Source organism: Scomber japonicus, chromosome 15 (genome assembly GCF_027409825.1).
Source record: "Scomber japonicus isolate fScoJap1 chromosome 15, fScoJap1.pri, whole genome shotgun sequence".
In the NCBI taxonomy this organism is placed as follows: Eukaryota; Metazoa; Chordata; class Actinopteri; order Scombriformes; family Scombridae; genus Scomber; species Scomber japonicus.
In genome coordinates this window covers 21,655,852-21,672,250 of record NC_070592.1, presented here as the reverse complement: position 1 = coordinate 21,672,250, position 16,399 = coordinate 21,655,852, and the positions used below count along the sequence as shown (strand labels likewise).

General features: G+C 40.2%; 1 protein-coding gene across 1 annotated transcript in view; it reads left to right on the top strand.

Moving 5' to 3' along the window:
• Positions 1-16,399, top strand: part of csmd2 (CUB and Sushi multiple domains 2) — a 251,575-nt gene that overhangs the window by 7,835 nt on the left and 227,341 nt on the right. The window contains exon 2 of the mRNA XM_053333740.1: positions 7,841-8,057. Coding sequence (XP_053189715.1) covers positions 7,841-8,057 — 217 coding nt within the window. The remainder of the gene's footprint in view (positions 1-7,840; positions 8,058-16,399) is intronic.

The following is a 16,399-nucleotide window of genomic DNA, read 5'->3' as shown; positions in this document are numbered from 1 at the left end:
AAATGATTTGAGACATAAATGGTGTTATGAGTGTGTCTGAATGTCTGTGTGTGTGTATTTGGTATCTACTGTCCTGTGTGTGTATATGCCTGTGTGTGGGTGTATACTGTATGTCTGTGTGAGATTAAGTGTTAATGCAATAATAAATATTTGAGGAAAAGGATTTGTCTTCATATGTTCCCTTGTTTTCCTGTTGTCATGGGAACAACATACAGCTTCTGATACAAAAGCAGTGAATGAGGCTCTTTGAACTGCACTTCTCTTTTTTTTTTTTTTTTTTTACTACTCTATAATCTTTTACTCATCAATACAAACACAAACACAATAACGCACTGACAAACATATATATACATTTCTCCAGGCATCCAACCTCACTGTGTTTTGTGTGGGAGGCCCATTTGTATCAGTGCTGCATAAACTCCTCCACAAAGACAGGGGTCTTTCTAAAAGGGAAGAACATCAACCGTAACATCCCTTTGACTCTGAATGGGCTATTTTCTATTGATTAGCTTGAAGCTTGGTTGTGTGGGTTGCAGAAGAGCAGTGTTCTTCACAGCAATATCAACGTACCACAGGGCTGTTTTAAAGGGATTGACGAGAAGAAGAAAGGAGGGATTGAGGGGAATAATGCGATGAAGAACACACGCATGATGATATCGCTGCTGAGTTTCTGAACTGATGTAAAATGCCTGAGTAAACTGAGGGTTTGAGATGAAATTGTGCAAAAAGTGTGTGGGTGGCTTTTCTTTTTGGGAGAGGTGGGTGGTTGGGTTGCAGGACCTTTTGGCTGGCATTATAGTACTGCTGGTTAAATATGACCCAGCTGGAAGGAACTGCCTACCTCCCCCCTTCTCTTCCTCTCTGTCTCCGAGAACACATGCTCCATTGTGCCTCTTTTGCCAGCCCTGATAACAGGCAGGAACATGTGCATGTGCTCATGCAAGTGTGCATTTCTGCATGCACGCCTCTTCTGCATGTTTGCATGTAGCACTTAAATGCTTTCATCTTTGGCTACATCTCTGGACTTAGATGGTGTTTTTCTTACCCCTACACTTTTCAATGCCCGACTATGTTGCTGCGACAGCGTGTGTGATGATGACAATGCCGGCGCTTGAGATGTGAATGTCACAACTGGGACAACATTGCTTCGAAAGCAGCGGCATTGTTCATTGTTGCGCTATGTGTTCATTGAATTGCAATTGAGAGCGTATGATAGCACATTCATATATGTGTCTGGCTCAGTGTCCTATCACTGTGTTGTTTCACACATTCATGCAGCAGGAGGCCATTCCAAGCTTCCAATGTGCAAGCTCCATTTTTCTGCCCTTTTTACGGAAATAACATTTATTATTCAGCGCAATGAAAATAACCTGTGGGGGTGGGGGGGGTGGGAGTAAGCCTATCGCTAGTGCATTCCACTGCATTTGGCTTGTCTGTAATGGCAGACGGTGTCATCCTGGCCCGGACATTAGCCTAATGTATGGAGGCAAGCGGGATCGCTGAGCTCACCCATTTCCATTTTAATGGCAGCCATCTAGAGGTTAATTCGGATATGATGCGGTCAAGGCGTGCATATGCGCTGACACGTCAAGAGACAAATAGTGGTGCTGAGAGGATCTATGGGGCGGAAGGGTTTATCTTCCCACCAGGGAGGCAGTTACTGGCACACACACACACACACACACACACACACACACACACACACACAAAACATTTGGTTGGTTGTTTGAAGTTTACTCCTGGGGTAGGTTATATGTGGTGGTGGATATCTTTGTTACTCAATAAACCCCTTAGGGTTGCACTTATTTGGTTGGAAATGATTGCATGTTTGCTCCAATGGGATGCTCATTTTGTATGGATACATCCCCTGATAAGCCACATATATATTACGGCTTTAACGTTTCTCTCGAGAATGAGGAAATAGCTGAATTCTATGTTGAGGGAGATTTGGTATAAATAGTGTATGGTCCAATCTCAAGTAAATGTTTGAGCACATGGTTCTTGTGTTTAAGGTATCTGTTTAAGGTGTACTGTTTATGCTCTGGCTTTAAAATGATGATTAATGTATTTCTGAACAACTACAAAGTCATTTTTGTTGTTGAACTCATAGATAATTTTGGCAAGTTTTCTTTAGTTTTATACCCAGAAACAGCCGTGCATTTATTGACAGTGCCGGAGACATGCTGTGCTAAGAAACATTGGAATTCCTTTCGCAAACATCAAACAAGTTTCATTCTCTTCAGTTGTAATCATCATGTACAACATAAGAAGTAAGGCGTTTTTATTATTGACTGCGAGAACAGGATGGTCTCTGTGTCTTTGTCTTTTATCCGAAGGCAAACCTGAATGCAGACGAAGAGTCGAGACAGAAATGGGGAGGGATGAAAAACAAAAAGAAAAAGAAAAGATGGGAGTCCAGAGAGGAGATTTGTGATTCTGTATTGCAAATATTGTTTGTGCCTTTATGGTATTATGTCAATGTGATGTTGGGATTATGTTCACCAAGATGAACTTCCCTCCTATTTAAAGTCACTGGAGCCAGGGTAATCGTATCTCAGTAGTAGCAGTACAGTTACATGCAGATATGTGACACCATACCCAACCAGGGTATAGGGATTACACTCATGCATGTGCAGACAACTGATATATCCACACACAGGCATATGCTCACCTTGCATACACAAAATACACATGTACAAACTGCCAAAGCATCCCTCCAAACATACCCTGAGGATTCGCTAACAGTGCAAATTAAGCGTTATCTTGCTGTGAATGTCACACCGGTTGTGTCTGACCTCAGCACCAAAGGGCAATGAAATGCAAAAAATAGGTTAAAAAAAAATCCCCCACCCTCTAACACAGTCTTTTTCTTCTTTCCAAGTCATTTATTCCCAATGGCTGTTGCTCTTTCTCCTGTTGACCCTCTGATTTGTTCTACCTTGCTCCCTTTCAGCTACTTTCTTTTTATTTCCCCTAGTTTGTCCCTCATCTCACCTTTGCTTCCATTATTCCTCCAGTCACATCTTCCAAATCTATTTTCTCATCCGTCCATACATTCAGTCAGACAGTCAGTCTACTCTGTGTCTGTCTACCCCCCCACCACCACCACCACCTCCCCCTCTCCCCTGCTGCATCTCTCTCTCTCTCTCTCTCTCTCTCTCTCTCTCTCTCTCTCTCTCTCTCTCTCTCTCTCTCTCTCTTTCTCTCCTTTGGTCTCTCCTGTCTCCTTCCTCCGCTCTGAGGGTTTGTTGTCCTGTCGGAGTACAGCACAGTGACCATCGATTCATCAAAGTGTCACAGCACACTGCCGCAGCTCTGTATGCCCGCAACTAAACAACTGCCCTGGCAAAGCAAACAATAGCTCCTACACACAAACACACACACACTCTCTCTCTCTCTCTCTCTCTCTCTCTCTCTCTCTCTCTCTCTCTCTCTCCCTCTCTCTCCCTCTCACACACACACACACACACACACACACACACACACACACACACACACACACAAAGGTAGAACCTGGAGTGCCGCCCTAGCAAGGTCACACCTCTCCCTGTACACCCATTTGGCAAGCATGCACATCGGTGACGGTTAGTGCCAAGCTGATGCTGCCAGTGGCACATTGGGCTAAGCAGTGGACAACATATCTGTTGAACATTCACAGAAATCAAGCATAGTTAACATTCCAATACAAGCCAATGTAAATTGTTCACATTGACATGCTGAGGGATAAAACACAGTGCAGTAGCCACTAGGACAAGTTAGCAATATTCATAATTGCTGAAACAGCACATTTGCTAGTATTCCATATTCATAATCGCCTGGAATCACCTGAACCTATACACAACTTGAGAAAACATGACCTTCTACTTTGCCGGCGGTCTAGTCAAGCTGAAACAGCACAACCAGCAGTCTGTTTATGGGGTCTTTATGGTGTGTCAGTGGGGTCAACTGCTGGATGGGCTCTTCCCTGCAGATTTACACTGAGGGGCTTCAGAGCAGGTCACCAGCTCCAAGCAGCTAATTTCATAATGCACCCTGGGCGAGGCTTAAATTATTCAACCAAGCCCCGAGTGCAGGATCTACTTAATCAAAGGCTCTGGGTTTTCAAAGAACGGAGAGAGTAGACTTACAGTTCCTCGGTTTACCTCAGCCTCACTTGTATCATACTGTAATATACGGCAATATACTGTATATATCCTTATTCCTACACAGTGCAGCAGAAATATCTGGCAAACATCCCTGTTATGACTGCCTGATATGAAAATAAAATGTTATAAAATTGAAAATCAGTACTTAGTGCCCACTAAACCACTTTCTCAAGTGAACTTTTGATGTGTCTGTTTTTTGTTAATTCTGACCATGTTTGTTTGAGCAAGGATTAAATGTATCTGGCCGCAGCCAAAAAAAGCACCGTCTCTAAAAGCACCACCATAGTCTTTTATCCCAGATTGTGTGCGTCATTATTGATTTAAAAGTCGGTCACTTGGCACAGGTGCTCACACTTCAAAATAGCATTCGGCTGAGGCTCTGGCAGACTCAAGTGGACTTATTCTCTGTCGTGATTTTTTTTTACTTTACGTAATTGTGCCCATAAAAGACAAAGTCTGTGTTCTTGCCTGGTTGATCACCTGTCATCAGTACATACACTGTGTACCATCTTCTAATAACACATGCACTCTGATCACTGTATATCAAAAGCTTTTATCAGTACATAAAATACCCCTTAGATGTCCTTTCTTAGCTCTGTAGTGTTCTTTGTTTTAGCTACTACAACTTTGTCTACTGCATCTCAAGATTCATGGAATCATATCTTTCTTCCAACATGTAAATTCAACCTCAAAACTGATTATTATCAATCCAGATGCATTAACCTCCCTGGTATTGTTTTGCAATCCATCCCAGCCCACACATCCTAACTCATTGCCTATGTGCAAGTGGTTCACAGTCCACTGTGACCCCCATCAAGCTCTGCCATCAGACTGGCTGTATGAGCCATTGATTGGCATTTGTCTGATAGAGGCCCGTAATGAAGGAGATGATGAGGAGATTATTGACCACGTTGGGTATATGAAAATCAGGTAGCAGAGGTGGATGTGGAGGTTTTACCTGGATATTAGTATTGACCTGATGATAATGGGAAGGGTGGATGCTCACTTGCTGGGCCTATTTAAAGGCTTTAATGAAAAATCTGATGCAGATAGCTCTCACTTTGATCTTTTTTGTTCTCCTCTCTTGTTTCTGGTTAAAGATGAGGACAGAATAGACAATAGGGGGAGAAATGAGAGAACACACTGTGATGTGCAGTTATTCTAAATAGTCTATCCAGCATATAGGTCCTTATTTGGTTAGCGTTAATCTCATTTTACACAAACGGCACAGGCTTTTTGTGAAGAATTCATTGTAAAACTTGCATTTTATGCAGCAAACAAAGAGCTGAACTCTCTGAATGCAGCATTTTACTGCAAACTAAAGTATATTCAAGTGGGTAGGGTTCAAGTGCACACATTAGCATCTTTTAGAAGAGGTCAAGCGCATATGAAGCTCTGAAAAGTGATGGCTGAGAGGGCCGCACTTGTTTTTTTTTACAAGACAGGCCCCGGGGAGTCAACTGTGGCATGATGGATACACTGTGACTGAAGATGCTATTATCTTCCTCCTGCTGCTGATGCCATCCAGCCAGACCGGATTTTTTTTTTTACCTCCTGACATTATCTCTCATCTTCCCCTCCTTAAAAACATGTGTGCCATATCATTTTTGCTGTGCTACCTGGGACAAAAAGCTAATATTTGTTTGTTTGTTTTTGTGCGTGCGTGTGTCAGCTTGTGTTTTCCCAGCAGCATGTTGAAATTCATAAACACCATGGTGTGGCACGTAGCCCCTGAAATCTTAAATAGGGGGTTTGATTATTGCTGTGAAAACAAATGCAGCGCTCGCTTGTCTGGCTAACCAGGGATTATCCATGTCCGTGCTTAATTTCTCTGTCATTTCTTTTCTTTTTCTCCCTGAACTCACTTGAAAGAAATCAGGTTTTATATTATGTTGGTAATGAGTAAGACTGAGAGGAATAAAATTACTTCCATTTTTTTTTCCTATTGTCTTCCCGCTTGGTGTTTTATTACCTGTAAATCCCTACTGGTTATTCCAGGCATGCGACACTTTTCAGAGTGAAAATTTGGACACATTTTTAAGCTCTGGGATTGTTCTAGCCATCAGAGAGCTCACACAAAGTAGTACGGAATCTGTATGTTTCCCAATCTTTCAATAAGGGATACATGTTTCTCCTGGAGGGACTGAACAAAGCAGTCTTCATTTTTACATGTTTTTCAAAGCTGCAGTGACATTCTTGTTTCTTAATGCCCTTTTTTATTGCCTTCAGGTAATATAACTCATTTCCATGCATTGATACATTGCAGACATTATTCCATTTATGAGTATAGGCATACACCTAAAGAAGAACAAATCTGCTTTATGTATTGTATTGTTTGTGTTGTTGACTAATGTGGGTTATGCAGATAACAGATGTCCTCCAATTACACTCTCCTAATTACATTTTAATCAGGCTACATTATGATTCAGGTTTTTGGCTGAAGCAAACAAAAGGAAAATACAGATCATTTGTATTCCATGTATTCTTGCATGAATTCTAATTTAGTCCCTCTATGAGAATAATTATTTATGCAGTGTCCTTTCTTGTGATCAAAACTGCACTTTACATTTTACTTCTCTCACAAAAGAAAAACAAACGAGAACTTATCGCATTCCTGTTGTCTTAGTTTAAAAACTACAACATGCAGTACATCAGAAGGCTGCTTATAGGATTTGACTGTCCAGCATAATTTATCTTCTTGTCATCTGTCAGTGGTAGGCTGGCAGCAGTCAGCTCAGCTCCAGCTGTCTAGATGATGAAAATGAACTTTGACATTAACCGTCTTTGATTGCAGGGCATATGCATCACCACAGAAAGATCAACTGAGTGTCTTATTAGCTGCATTGTGCAATCTATACATGTGCATTTAGACACTCATTTGTGCATTAACACTGAAAATGCATGAAGAGCAATACAACAAATAGCGCAATTACTCATGAGTCCACACATTAGTGATTAATTAATTACATTTTAATCCCTAAGCATTGATCAAAGGTCTGGACTGTGCTCAGATCATTTCAGATCAGTCATTTAGCTCAGGGATTCAGAACACACACACACACACACACACACACACACACACACACCGGGTTCTCACTCCACACTTCCAACCAACCAACACTCGTGCAGATAGATGACAACACACAATTAATGTTTCAGATTGAAGGTAGTGTGAGTGGCTACTGTCAAAAATGTAAAAGATGAGTACAATTAACGCAGCACTCAAGAGTGTGTCTCTCTTCATGAGTGTGTGTGTGTGTGTGTCTGTGTGTGTGTGTGTGTGTCCTTTTTTTTCCGATCCTCTGCCCCCTCATCTTCTCTCCTCCAGCTATGTCATGTATTAACGTGGGAACCTATTAGTAATGTGGTGAAAGGGCCAGTGAGTGAACAAGTGTGTGATGATGGAGGTGGAAGAGATGGGGAAGGCTTGGAGCCGATGAGCCATTTAGCACTGCTATATTAATGGCTTAGGCTGCATGCTGTAAGTGATAATGGATGTTGCAGCACTTGGTGCAAACTGTTTGACTGTGCGTGTGTCCATGTGTGTGGATTTGTATCATTTGCATATTAGTTTGTAGAGGAGTGTCTTATTTGGATTAATGCTCTATAACACTTACCCATTTCAACAACCTGCTGGCCATTCTAACACCTTTCACAGTCTTTTAATAACTGCCTGTTTCTTTTTCTCTTCACAGCTCAGAACTGCAGTTACACACTACACAGTCCCAATGGGACGATAGAGAGCCCCGGCTATCCTTATGGTTATCCTAACTATGCCAACTGTACATGGGTGATTGTGGCGGCGGAGCACAACCGGATACAGCTGGTGTTTCAAGGCTTCGCCCTAGAGGAGGACTTTGACATCTTGTCTGTATATGACGGGCCACCCAGCCCTGGGAACCTGCGGACACGGTAAAGTAAACCTATGTATTAAATTCTGTTGTAAATTGCATGTATGCTGTTGTGTGTTTTTATAACAATTGATTTTACTTGAATGTTGATTTTCTTATAATTAAACCCACTGAAAACAACATTTTCTAAAGATTACAGTGCAGTTTGGGATTTGAAGGGTATTACTAATGGGCCACTGAATGGCCGTTACATGATGCAGTAAGTCACAAAGAGGTAATTTAGGTTTATTACAATTTGGGTCTTTTCAGAGTTTTGAACATTATACATTTGTGTAATATTAAAATCATATTCAACAAGTTAACCCAAGTGAATCCAACCCAAATTAAACCAAATGAATTATGTTTGACTCTTTTTACATTTTTTACTTTTTACATAATGTTTTGAAGGATGAATTGTACTGTTGAGCAGCCAGACTGCTTTGAAATGAGAGACACACCATCATTTTAAGGTGTCTGCCATACATTCTACCTGGATTATTATTTCTGTCAGGATGTTCTTTTTGATAGTGATCACAAAGATCTAATAATAAATAAATAAAGTGGTATCGAATGTTGTAAGAGCAGTGATGACAGTGATATCTCCTTTTTTCCCGGATCACAGCTGTTATAAAATGTCATGTAATATAATGTATATGCATATGACATTTCATAGTTCTAGCAGCTTTGGGGAGGGGGCGGGGGATAATGTGATATTGCCAAAAAAAAGAGGTCTGAATGGACAAGTAACACAAACATTCAGACAATCAGACAGGTTTCAAATAAATCCCCAGATAAGTCAGTTTATTTGGAAGTGAGATGCAAAGAGTGATTTCAGGTGACATTTCAAGTGAGCTCAATATTGGTCTTTATCTTTAATTAAAGTGGTAGCCAATCTAGTAAACTCTTTTTTTGGTCATCAAACCGCTCTCTTTTGCTTCATCAGACATTGTTATCATGAAGTGAAATGCAAAATGGTGATCCTCCTAACCAGTATAAATGATAGCCAAAACTATGAAACCATGAACACCAACCACAAACTTAAAAGTACTGATGAAGGCCTCAGTCGACTGGAGACCGGAAAAGAGGAAAAGCTATAATGCGGGCTATAATCTTTGATGCATTCAGAGGCATATTGAGCAGATCCTTGGGCGACTAATGCAAGGTTTGACTCTGCAGATACTGTGACGACATCCAAGGTTATTCACTTGGTTGCTGGGCACATTCTTTGCTTTAGAGCTGCTAGCGAAATGAAATGAAGGTCACTTGGGTGTGAAGACTGAAACAAACAATTTCGGAATCAACAGTCTCATCTCACCGTGCAACTGTCAATTTAACAGCCGCAGAAAGTGCTGCCTTGTGCTAACATTGCAAACTGAAATATTGCCTCTTCGGTTTGCTGTGTTTCATGCTCGCTAAGTTTTCACATTTTGTAGCATTCAGGATTTTACAAGTAAATAATCTTAAGCAGGTCTTTAGATCAGCAGCAGTTATAAACTACAGTCTCAGAGCTGCTATTCACTGATGTGTTCATACGTATACTGATATTATTATTGCTTGCAGACCTCTTGGCAGTCCATCAGGTACATACTGTACAGGACGTAACTTAATCAGCGTCAATTCTTGCTTCTGATCGGCTGAAGCTACACCCAAGCTGCTTTTAATTGGTGTCACCTTCTGCTATGAGCTTGGCCTCGCAAATAGTTTAAAGCACATGTTATGCAAGTCCTCTGGAGACACATGAGAGAAATATTCTAAAGGGCTTTTGTTATTGACACTGTTTTGAGTCTCTGTCTGCCTTGCTGTGTTTGTCCCTGTCGATATCACCCGTCCCCAACCCCCCCTTCTCTCTCTCTCTCTCTCTCTCTCTCTCACCCTTCTCTGCCCCCTCCCTGCGTTTTCTCATTCTGTGCCAGTGTTGCCTCCACTGCATCTCCCCGCAGAAAGCGAATGAAAGAGAGAAGAAAATCCATTATGGATTGCTGTTGCGCTGTTCTCCTCAGCCTTTCTCCTGTTTGGACCTCTGGGCTGTGTTGTATATTGATGCTCCAGCAGGATGGGGAGAGGGAGGGCTAGAGAGGTCAGGAAGCGTTCCCCTCTCTCTCTCTGTGTCTAAACGCTTTGAAAATAAGTGAGAATTTTGGAAAAAGAGAGACAGAGAGAGAGAGAGAGAGAGAGAGAGAGAGAGAGAGAGAGAGAGAGAGAGAGAGAGAGAGAAGAAAGAGTAGGGTTGGGATAAGAGAGAAAAATACCGAAAGAAATGAGAGAGATGGAGAAGCAGTAGCAGTGTTCAAGATTGTGTAGGCAACACTGATCTCCTTTCAATTCTACTTGTGTTGTGTTTGGCTAGAATTCCTCACTTTTCAAAGACGGCGTTTTGTAAAAAGTGAGACTTCAAGCTTTATCTGTGAGTGATCTTGAGAAGGCTGGCAATAAGCTAGATGCAGCTCCCACCAGTCAACAGTAGTCTGTCAGAACATGCATGCATATTTACACTTGCGCACCCACAAACACCCCCCACTTACACACACACACACACACACACGCACACACACAGAGGCACATTTTCATGCACACACAAAGATGCACGTCTGATAATTCAGCCCTCCCTTTGTTCTCATCTCTTGCTTGTGTCAAATGTAATTTTCTTTCCATCTCTCTTGCTCCTCTTCCTCCAATTTCTTTCACTCCCCTCTTTTCCTCTTCACTTTTTTTTTTTTTTTTTTAATATCTTATCTCTTCTGCCTGTTCTCCATTTTGTGTCCCGCATGCTGTGTTGGCTAAATTTGATCAGCCTTTCATGTTTACCATGCTATAAGTTGTAGATCTTCGAGGGTTTTTTTCCCCATTAATCTCAAGTATGCATCAAAAATGAATGTTTTGCTTGTTTTCATGTTTAAATGATCACCTTTGATTTCCTTATCAAAGCAGACACTTTTCTTTAGATTTTTATTTATTTATCATTTCATTCATTCATTGCTGTCACAGTACCAAGAGAAAAAATTATTATCAGGAGAACGCTTCCTTCCAAATCAGTTTAGCTACTGAATATGTGTGTGTTTGTGTTCCTATATGCACCCCAGTGTGTTTGTGTGTACTCCTGCAGCAGTTGCTCTATGAGTCAGAGTCACTGCTTAGGAAATACATGTATGAGTCAGTCTGTTGCTGCACTGCCGCAACAGGCAGTGTCGCAAACTGCCGATCCCAGGTGACACCACGGAGAAGCAGCAAGAAAATTCCAATTATATGAATTGGGAAAACAGAAAAATGCCATGCAGTGATATATGTTGTTGACTGTAAACACAAACTGCTATGGGGATTTGATTGCTGTTAATTAAGCTGAGCCTTCCAGAGATAGTGTAGTGTCTAAGTGGTTCAGTGCAACTTGTGACCTCAGTGCTGTGGAAGCACTTTATACAGGGAGAGGCTGAACTGCAGCAAACTAACCTCAAGACAAATACAGTCAGTGTAAAAATGATCCATGTATTTATAATATCCTAAGGAGAGAAGGTTTCATTTCCCGTTTACTTTTGAATGATGTTTAAAATGACACCTCGTGATGTGGTATTGCTGTCTGTATCCAAGTGTGTGACAATGAGAGGTTGTAAATGTAAGGACATGTGCAGCCATGTGTGTATTTATTGTTACGATCTGTAGGATATATACATCTTAATAATGTAAACAGTTGTTGGTGATAGTGGTGGGCATCATAAGCTTTGGCTACAGCCTATACCTTAATAATTTGTGCATTATGGGTAAGGATATATTATATTTGCAGCAGATTTGCGGCTATACATATGTCATTTTTCATTCTATATGATTCCTTCTGTTTTCTCTCTTTTGCCGTTTTGTCTCATATTTTTAAGAGTCTGAAACTAAGATCAAATCAAAGATCAAAACTAGGGGAAAAAATGACAATTTTGATAAATAAGGTGATTAGCTTAGCTTAGCACAAATATGGGTTATGGGGGAAACCTCTAAAGCTCACATGTTAACAAGCAAATACTTTCTATTTCATTTATTTAATCCTTACAAAAACTAAATGTAAAAACAAGCTGCTAAAATTTTTATGCTAAACTAAGCCATTTGCTTGCAGGGTCTATTGCACACGTGCACGATAGTGGTATTGAGTCTAACTCTTGACAAGAAATATGTGTATTTCCCAAAATGTCAAACTACTCCTTTAATGTAGCTGCTGACCATTTTTCTTTGTACAGCATAACCTTTTAAATAGATTTCACACAATACAGGAAACATTTATTATACCATTCTATTAAAATCAACTTGCAAGGACCTGACATTAGTTTGAGATATCCTGCACAGTGAACATTCACTGGTCACTTTTCTGTCACATGGTAATACTGTTGTGAACAGAACCTATTATGTAAATGTTTCACATGAAATGTTTTTACTTAATACTTCACTGTACTGCAGCCTTGTTAATGTATGAGACCTTCAGCTTCACATCCTTTTCACGACACCATGTTATTGTGTATTCTTCGCCCACGAGGGACTGCTTTTTCACCTGCATAGCTTATGACTATAATGCTTTTTGTGGCACCTGACCCTCAGTTTTGTAATGAAGTATGCTTGAATTCACCAGCTCAATGTGCAGTTTTCAAAATGGTGGATCTGCATTACTTAATAACAATCATGTGACCTTAGGTATTGAAATGGTTACTGAGAGATGTTGTCTACAGATCATTTATCTTTTTTGCAAGTCTGCTTGTGTATGGAAATGCCTGGTTGCAGTAGAAGTAGCACTTGTAGTTGCAAATTGTTCAGAAATTTTTCAATCCCTTGTCTGTTGTCATAATTGTTAGCATTTGCAGTAGTAACCACTTTAAAGGAGAGGTTCACAATTTTTCAAGGCTGTCTTGGATGGCTAGTATGAGCAATAGGCATGATTACAGCTAGGGCACCTGCCTATTGTCAACAATGAACCTATCCTTTAACAACCATCAGTTTTTTTGTCAGTTGGATGATTAGTATGAACCTTGACATCAGTAGCCTTGGTGTTCTGGGTTAAATAGAGCCTGTAGTGTTCCAGCATAGTAGTCAGAGAGACCTTCCAATGACCAAAGAAAGCACAAGATTGACCTTAAGCAAGACACTGAGCCTCTGCTGGCTCACTTACTGTTACTCTCTATGAAAGCGCACAATTCTTACTTGTAAAAAGTAATCTTTTTTCCACTTTTGTGTCACATTTCACCTTGTAACTGCCAATCAGGGGAACACTGAGTATATTTCAGCAGAATGAAAAGCTATTGGGGTGTGTGTGAAGGCATCCCTCTTCATATGCCTTTTTCTTTGTGATGGAGTGATGGAACGGAGGGACTTAAGGCTTGGCAGACTGGCAGGGGTGAGGAAGTGGGAGAGAGGGGGAGGCGTGGAAGGGACAGATTTTCAGCCTGCGGGCTAGATAGGACCTAAATAAGAAGCACTAGTGCATGGTGCTGGGAGTGGCATTAACACTACAGTTAGCCCTCAGTGCTGTGAGGACAGGGTGTCACAATATGGGTTTGTGTGTGTATGTGTGTGTGTGTGTGTGTGTGTGTGTGTGTGTTTGTGATGAAGAAAGTGAGAGCTAGTGTGTGTGCTCAGACTGTGCTTACAAATTGGGATCTAGGCTAGTGTACAGCCCATCCCAGCGAGCTGATTCACTGTCAACAAAATCAAGGTTTATTGGAGTACAAATAAAATGAACACCACACACACAAACACACACACGCACACACTTTAAGTGGAGAGTAAACGGCAATGGGCTGGAAAACTGTTGGTCCTGTAACTTTTCAGACACATATGGTTTCAGACACGCCTCTGCTTTCTGACAAGCACTTGCTGTCAAGTGCTTGCACAGTATGAGCGTGAAAGGGGAAAAATATTACGTACATGCTTTCATATTGATTCTGCCTGTAGTTCACAGTTTGATTTGAGTAAAATAAATGTACTGTTTAAAAGCAGATCCTGAAGGTAAACTGTAAAGGATACTCTTGAAATAGTGTTTAATTAATTAATCAATTGGTTGATTGTCAGACAATTTGATTATTGCTTTTGTCATTTATCAAGTAAAAATTCCAAATATAGTCTGTTTCTGCCTCTGAAATGGGAGGATATGCTGATTTGCTCTAAGGAAATTATGATAGTCACATTTCACTATTTAATATACACTATTTCACTATTTTGTCTCATTTCAAATACTAAATTATTGCTGAAAAATAAATAACTAAAAACATAAATCAGATGAATAAATAATGAAATATATTTGCAGTTTTACACCAGTATATCATATATCCTGATTTACTGCAGTATTCCTCAATAAAATGTGCTTGCAACACACTTTTTTTTAGCCGTTTTTTTGTAACAAAAGGCTGTAACTGGGTTTTATTATACTGTGGATCCATTATTTTTATATCATATCTCTTTTAAATTATACCATCTGCTCACATAAAAAGAGGCAGATGAGTATCCTTTATCATTATTTACAAGCATTCAGGTTCAAAACAGCCACAAATTTCTGATTTTATTATCAAGTTGATGTCGGTCAATTCAATTTAGTTCAATTCAGTTCTATTGAATAGGCTTTATTGGCGTGACATTTGGCATGTGTTGCCAAAGCACAAATACGGTTATGAGAGACAATGTTATGGAATTAAATTAACAAAAATAATGTGAATAACAACATTAGTTAATAGACTACAATAGATAATGAAATCAACAAATGCAATAAATAAGATAAACAAACAAAACAAAAGGAGATTGTCGAATATGATAAGCACAATATATTCATAATTGCCTATCTATGTCTTACTGGTTGTGTCTTTTATTGTGGCAGGAAATGACATATTTAGCAAACACTGCCCACAATGAGAGCTCATTTCTCCCTTTCCGTCAGACTTCAGAATTCTGAGCTTTATTTACTTGTTTTTTTTAGTTTTTTTAATAATTCCTCCCTAATATCTTTATAGTTTTGACATTTTGATAGAAAGTGGGTTTCCATCTCTACAGCTGCCTCAACACAATGACAGCACAGCCTGTCCTCTCAGGGCAGTCAGGTCTGCCTGTGTCTGCCCCTCTCTACTGCCAGACTATGGTCACTCAGTCTGCACATTGTCAATGTCTTTCTCTTCAGCCTCAGGAGCAGTTGGCTGATGGGACTCCTTTCTATGTTCAACTCTTGGCGGGCAAGAGCTTTATAATGCTAACAGGCAGGGCCTGTCTATTTAATATGGCTCCAGACTTTGATAGATCTTTTTTGAATACTTTGAGGTAAAGGATATTGGCCTAATTCAGGTCTGCATACAGAGTTTCGTGGTTTTCTTTGTGCTCAGAGAATATTTTGCAAAACTCTGCATGCAGGGTTTCCATTGAATTTTTGTCCTATTTTTCCCAATCATTTTGTAGTAAGAGCCCCCATATCTCACTGCCATGCAATGCACTCAGTTCTATAACTGATTTTAATATTTTGAGTCATGTCCTATTTTGAATTTGAACTGAACGCTTGCTGGCATAGAAATCCCTTTTTGGGTTAGGGTTTGTTCCTAATTGGGTTCTATCTGTTATAAATGTTTGGTCATATCTCTGCCACCTTGATCTTTTTTACAATGTGTTTTGATCTTCTTCATGTTAACTGTCAGGGCTCAGGTCTTACAGTACTAATGGAGACAGTCCAGGCTCTGCTGAAGACCTTCTTTAATAAGAGACAGTATGGCCAGGTCATCTGCATAAAACAGACATTTGGTTTCTGTGTCTTGTAGAGGGAGACCAGGTGCTGGTGCTTGTTCTAATAACAATGCCAGTTCACTCATAAGAATATTGAAAAGGGTGGAGCTGAAGGCTGAGGTTGTATCCTTGCTTCAGGCCCCTACTGTGCAGGAGGAAGTATGCATTTTATCTCCAATTTTGGCAGCCAGTTTGTAATTTTCATATATTGATGTAATTACATCAAAAGACTTTCCGACTATACCACTTTCAATGAGTTTAGAAAGTAATCCCTTCATGCCTGATTGAATCAAAAGCTTTTTGGAAATCAACAAAGCATGCATGAACTGTGTCTTTATTTTGATTTACATATTTATCGATTAATGTGTTTTGTGTGAAAATGTGGTCAGCTGTTATATAATTTGGAGGGAATCCAATCTGATTTGTGCTTAAGACACTGTGCTCAATGAGGGAGTCTATAATTCTTGAATTAAGCATACTGCCAAATAAATTCCCCAGGCTACAACTACACAGATGCCTCTGTAATTGTTAGGATCAAATATGTCTCCATTCTTGAAGATGGGTGTGATCGACCCTTCACTTCAGCTTTCAGGGAAGTGACCTACACTTACAAGTTTAACATTTTTAGGATGGGTAATTTGCATT